At 47.3% G+C, this 5,020-nt stretch overlaps 1 protein-coding gene across 1 annotated transcript in view; it reads right to left on the bottom strand.

Annotated features, from left to right (window-relative positions):
• Window positions 1–5,020, bottom strand: part of BOD1L1 (biorientation of chromosomes in cell division 1 like 1) — an 86,527-nt gene that overhangs the window by 9,646 nt on the left and 71,861 nt on the right. The window contains exons 21-22 of the mRNA XM_019525818.1: window positions 1,498–1,570; window positions 1,381–1,415 (exon numbers count right to left, since the gene is read on the bottom strand). Of these exons, the coding sequence (XP_019381363.1) occupies window positions 1,381–1,415; window positions 1,498–1,570 (108 nt within the window). The remainder of the gene's footprint in view (window positions 1–1,380; window positions 1,416–1,497; window positions 1,571–5,020) is intronic.

The raw sequence follows: 5,020 nt of genomic DNA on the forward strand, positions 1-5,020 counted from the left end.
GGGTGGAAGGCAGGCTCCTTCCGGTAGGAAGGTTGGGCCATGTTGCACTCGGGGCGGGTGGCAGCAGCACTTGGTGGGGGGGGTCAGGGGTGCTACGGCAAATTTTGGGGTGCCTGCAGCCCCCCTCCCTGCTCCCAGTGCCACCCCTGGCTCAGGCACAGCCTGGCCCAACACTGCTGCGGGGAAGAGAGGCCCCAGTCCCCCAACACTGCCCTGCATCTGTGCTTGGTGGAGGCAGCTGCCATCGCGGACTAGGCTTTGAGCCCTGAGCCCCGTTGTAGCTGCCCCAGGAGTGGCCCAATGCCATGTGCACCTGCCACTGAGCTAAGCCTCATCCCCTGCCCACCCAGCAGCAGGCACGCATGGCATGGGGCTGATCCCGAGCCAGCTGCAGTAGGGACCGGGGCATAAAGGCGAGCCCGCAATGGCAGCTGCCTGCTTGAGCTACCTGGGCTTGGTCCTCCCACCACCTGCCCAGCCAGGACCCTACTCATTTTACCTCTGTTTCTGCCTCTGCTGCACCCTGTCCCTCACTGCAGGGGCTTTGATCTGGCCCCTGCCCTTTCCCTCCCTGGTGGACTGACCTGCTGGGCTGGGGGGTGGTGTGCACACACATGCACACATGCGCTTAGCCCCCCCCCCCAGCCTCAGATCAACTGCAAGAGGCTCTGTGATCCACTGATCTAAGGCCATAAAAAAAAAAATGTAAAGTGCTGTAATTCCACATGACTTTTAAAAATGGACATGCACAACATTACCACAACCACAATACAGTATTTACTTTTGATGGAAAAAAAGCTGTGCGGAATTATAATCTGCTATAGCTACAGTAATTTAAAAAAAAAAAAAAGTCATCATTACTCAAGTTGAAAGCTCAAACTAAGGGGTCTAAAGCTCCATTTGAAGCATGCATGTTGTTGGGAACAAGTGGGTCAGGAAGGCTGGCAGAGAAAACTGGTCTCAGTCACTTTACTTCATGTTTAATTATTAGACCACAGTAAATTCTGAGAGCGCATGTGTGCATACACACACTTTAAATCTGTGTACAAACGTACCTAGAGAATGTCTGACATTTTCATGGTAGCCTCAACCTTCGAATTTATCTCTAATGTGATGAACTGAATATAGCATTATTAGAGTGCTGGACACTGTTGTTTAGTTCTTAGCATTTAGAATGCTTTGTTTCTTACCCATTTGATTACTATATTGAAAGATTCTCCAGACAGTGTTTTTAGGCTTCAACAGCCTAATTTTCTAGTTTATTAGTTTTTGCTCCATGCTGCACAGGGCCACTCAGACTCTAAAATGTTACCCAGGAAAATATATTTTTTTTAAACGGTCAGTACAAATGTGCTTTTCCAAATAAAATATGATACTTACATTCCCAATGCTTTTATCAACTTTTAAATTTGCATCTGAAAGAATAGAAAACAACTCAGAACGTCACTGTTAACATTGCCATGTTTTTCCATCAGAGTTTCCCCTAGTATTCACTACCTGGCTGTACTGCTTCAAGAGGGTATTTACGAGGCCGTCCTCTTTTCCGTTTAACTATTGCAGGTTGATTTTGCTTTAAAGAAAAAAAAAAAAGATGTAGTTATTGTCACTGAAAGTTAGCGCAGGTATCTGCTCAAACAACAGGATAAAGACTGCCTGTACTGCCACAATCATTTGTAGGGACCACCTAATGCTTGGTGGCTGCACCCCGATTTCACAGGCAGCCATTTCGCAGGTGGAGCATGGCAGGCCCATACCTCTGATAGGCCAGGGGACCCCGGTGGCCTCACCCCTGACTGCTAATTGTCTGTGAGGGCTGTTGTCATGCAGCTTCACCTTTCACTGCTGACTGGTGGGGGGCAGGGTCATGTGACAAACAGCCCTTGCAGCCAATCAATGGCAAGAGGCAGGAGTGGCAGCCACCTTGCTGGCAGCCCTCTGCCCTTGTGAGTACTTGGTAAGGCCCCCCCGCCCCTGCAGATTTTGTGGATTTCACGGAAGTCATGAAATTGCAAATTCGGTAGGTGCCTAAATCATATGAAAAATGTGAGTAGTTCAAGACCAGTATTTTTTGACATACAGTTCAGCCCACGTTATATAAAAAAACCCCCCCTGCAGTCAAAGAGCTGATACATTCATATTAGGGAACCTATTACTGCATCAGAACTGACTACTATTTTAGACTAATGGGCTTAAGAGCAGAACTACAACTGCTGGGAGGAAATCATAAAAAAATCTCTGAGAATGTTTTAAAAAATGAGGTTGCTTGCATCTGTTAACATCCACTGATTTTATGAGTAGCCTAATTAGGGACATATTAGTATGGAGAGTAGAAAAGGAAGTAGTTATACTTATATATTAAAAAGTAATAGCTTTGACGGTCACAGAGTACCAGCAGATACATGCAAGTCATCGGTGCATATGCCCTGACCGAATGCAGATGACAAAACAAAAGAATTCTATTTTAAACTCAACTGAGTCCTCTTATCTGTTCCCAAAGATGAGATGATTCTTGCCACACAAGAAGCCATCCCTTCTGAGGTCCAAAGTTGGAACAACACTCTTTTAAGACAGCTCTGCCATCAACACAGTGGAAGGAGCACACTGAAGAGCTCCTGAACCAGGATTCTAGTGTTGAAAATGAAACCACTAAAGCCATTCCACAACACACCCCATTAAGCCTTCCTAATTTATCAAGAAGCTTTGAAAGCCATTAAGCAGATGAAGAACAACAAAGCATGTGGTTCTTATGGAATACCAGGTGAAAGTTATAAAGGTGGAAAAAAGCTCTCTCACCAACTATACCCGAGTCTTACGAAAATCTGGAAACATGAACAGATTCCCAGTGACTTGAGGGATGCCAGAATTATTAGCACACTCAAGAAAGGAGACATCAGATGGCAGCAATTATTGCAGTATTGTACTCCTTGTCTGTAGCTGGGAAGATCTTTGCCTTCATTTTCCTCACTGAGAAGATTCTACCCGAGTCCCAATGCCTTTTCAGACTACTCAGGTAAAATAGATGCAATCTTTTTTGTTAGACAGCTGCAGGGAAAGTGCCCTGAGCTACACCAGGATCTTCACTTGGCCTTCACTGACCTCAGGTCTTTGATTCAGTCAACAGAGAGACCTTGTGGAACACTCTGAAGAGATCTGGATGACTGCCAGAATTTGTTACTATTATTAGACTGCCATGATGACAGTACAGTAGCTATCTTAAGTAATGGCTGGGAAATGGACCCCTTCACTGGAGTCAACCAAGGTTGCATGATTGCACCAACTCCCGTTTCCATTTATATCACAGCTACTTCACATCTCATTACTGACAGACTTCCATCTGGAGTCAGTACAACTGACTTGGCAGAATTTAATTTTTATTTTAAATTCCAATGGGTAAAATCAATGTTTACTTTTAAGCATTTATTTGGATTTTTACCAATTGACATTTTCAGGACTGTACGACATTATGAGTGATTTTCGATTTTTTATTGATTTAGCACGTACACACACACACACACACACTCTCTCTCACTCACTCACTCACTCACTCACTCACTCACTCACTCACTCACTCACTCACTCACTCACTCACTCACTCACTCACTCACTCACTCACTCACTCACTCACTCACTCACTCACTCACTCACTCACTCACTCACTCACTCACTCACTCACTCACTCACTCACTCACTCACTCACTCACTCACTCACTCACTCACTCACTCACTCACTCTGCAGGAGTTGGGGGCTGTGCCAGGAGTAGGGGATGTTGGATGGTAGTGTCCAGGAGCTTGGTGCCACTGGCCACTCGCTCTTCCTAAATCCCAGACGGAGCAGGGGCCAAACTCCTACACAGCCCAGCCCAGCTAGGCCACTACGGGAGTTGGGCTCCTGCCCTGATCATGCAGGTGTTGGGGCAGGCTCCACAGGAATTTGGCCCCTGGCCCGGCTGGGACCTGGGCAGAGTGAATGGCTGGCAGCACCAAGCTCCCTGCTGCTAAACCCCACCTCAGCACAGCCTTACCGACATGACCCCAAGCTCCTGGAGTGGAGATGTGTGCACGTGCATATCGTGTTCCCTACAGATTTTCTTTGTTCGTCTCCTTTATGTAAATTTCAATGATTACTAGTAGAAATATTTTTCTGTTGGTTTGTAAGCCAGGTGAAATCGATGTCTATTGATAAAAATCAAATCCTGCCAACTTGTAACATCAACCATTTACATTCCAAATCCTAGATAACTAACACCTCCATTACTGATTTTCAATATATCATGTGTCATGTGTGCCCACCCAACTAAAGAGCTCCAGATCACTCTTGACTGCTTCTGTGAAGCACATAGAATGCTTGAACTCGTCGTCAACTTCATGAAAACTAAAATACTTTACCAATCCACCCAAAACAATCAGCTGCTCCTCCATACATTACAATTACAGGTGGAGGTGCACCAATACATTGGTTCATATCGAATCAGCACTGATAGAAGACAAACTGACATTAAAGTCAGCAACTGGCTTTTTCAGCTTATGTGGCTGATAAATGTCACCGATAAATGTCACGTGCATGCACATCTGCAGTATGCACGTGGCCAGCCCAGCAGCTTGCAGAGCAGCGCTCAGCTGGTAAGTCTGTTAGGGTGGGGAGGTGATCGAGGCCCCTGTGGTGAGGGAAGTGGGGGGCTGGGACAGAGTCATGAGCAGCTCATCTGGGGACACAGGCAGGGGGTGGAGTTGGGAGAAGAGGCAGCTCCCATTGCTGCACGCACCCCTGGGGGAGCTATGGAGGGCATGTAACCCCTGAATCTGAACAGGGCAAGGGCAGGCTGCCACTGTGAGCTGGGACCGGGGTGGGGGGCTCTTCCCGGCAGGGGGGCTTGGCCAGGGCTCTGCTCAGGGTGGGTGGTAGTCCATGGTTGCCCTGGAGATGTGCAGTGGCAGGAGCCACACTCCCCTATGATGAGCTGCTCGTGGCTCCATCCTGTCCCCAGCCCCACTCCCTCCCTCACCGCAGGGGCCTTGATCT

The sequence above is a fragment of the Gavialis gangeticus genome, unplaced genomic scaffold, assembly GCF_001723915.1.
Source record: "Gavialis gangeticus isolate Ggan-Ray unplaced genomic scaffold, GavGan_comp1, whole genome shotgun sequence".
Classification (NCBI taxonomy): Eukaryota; Metazoa; Chordata; order Crocodylia; family Gavialidae; genus Gavialis; species Gavialis gangeticus.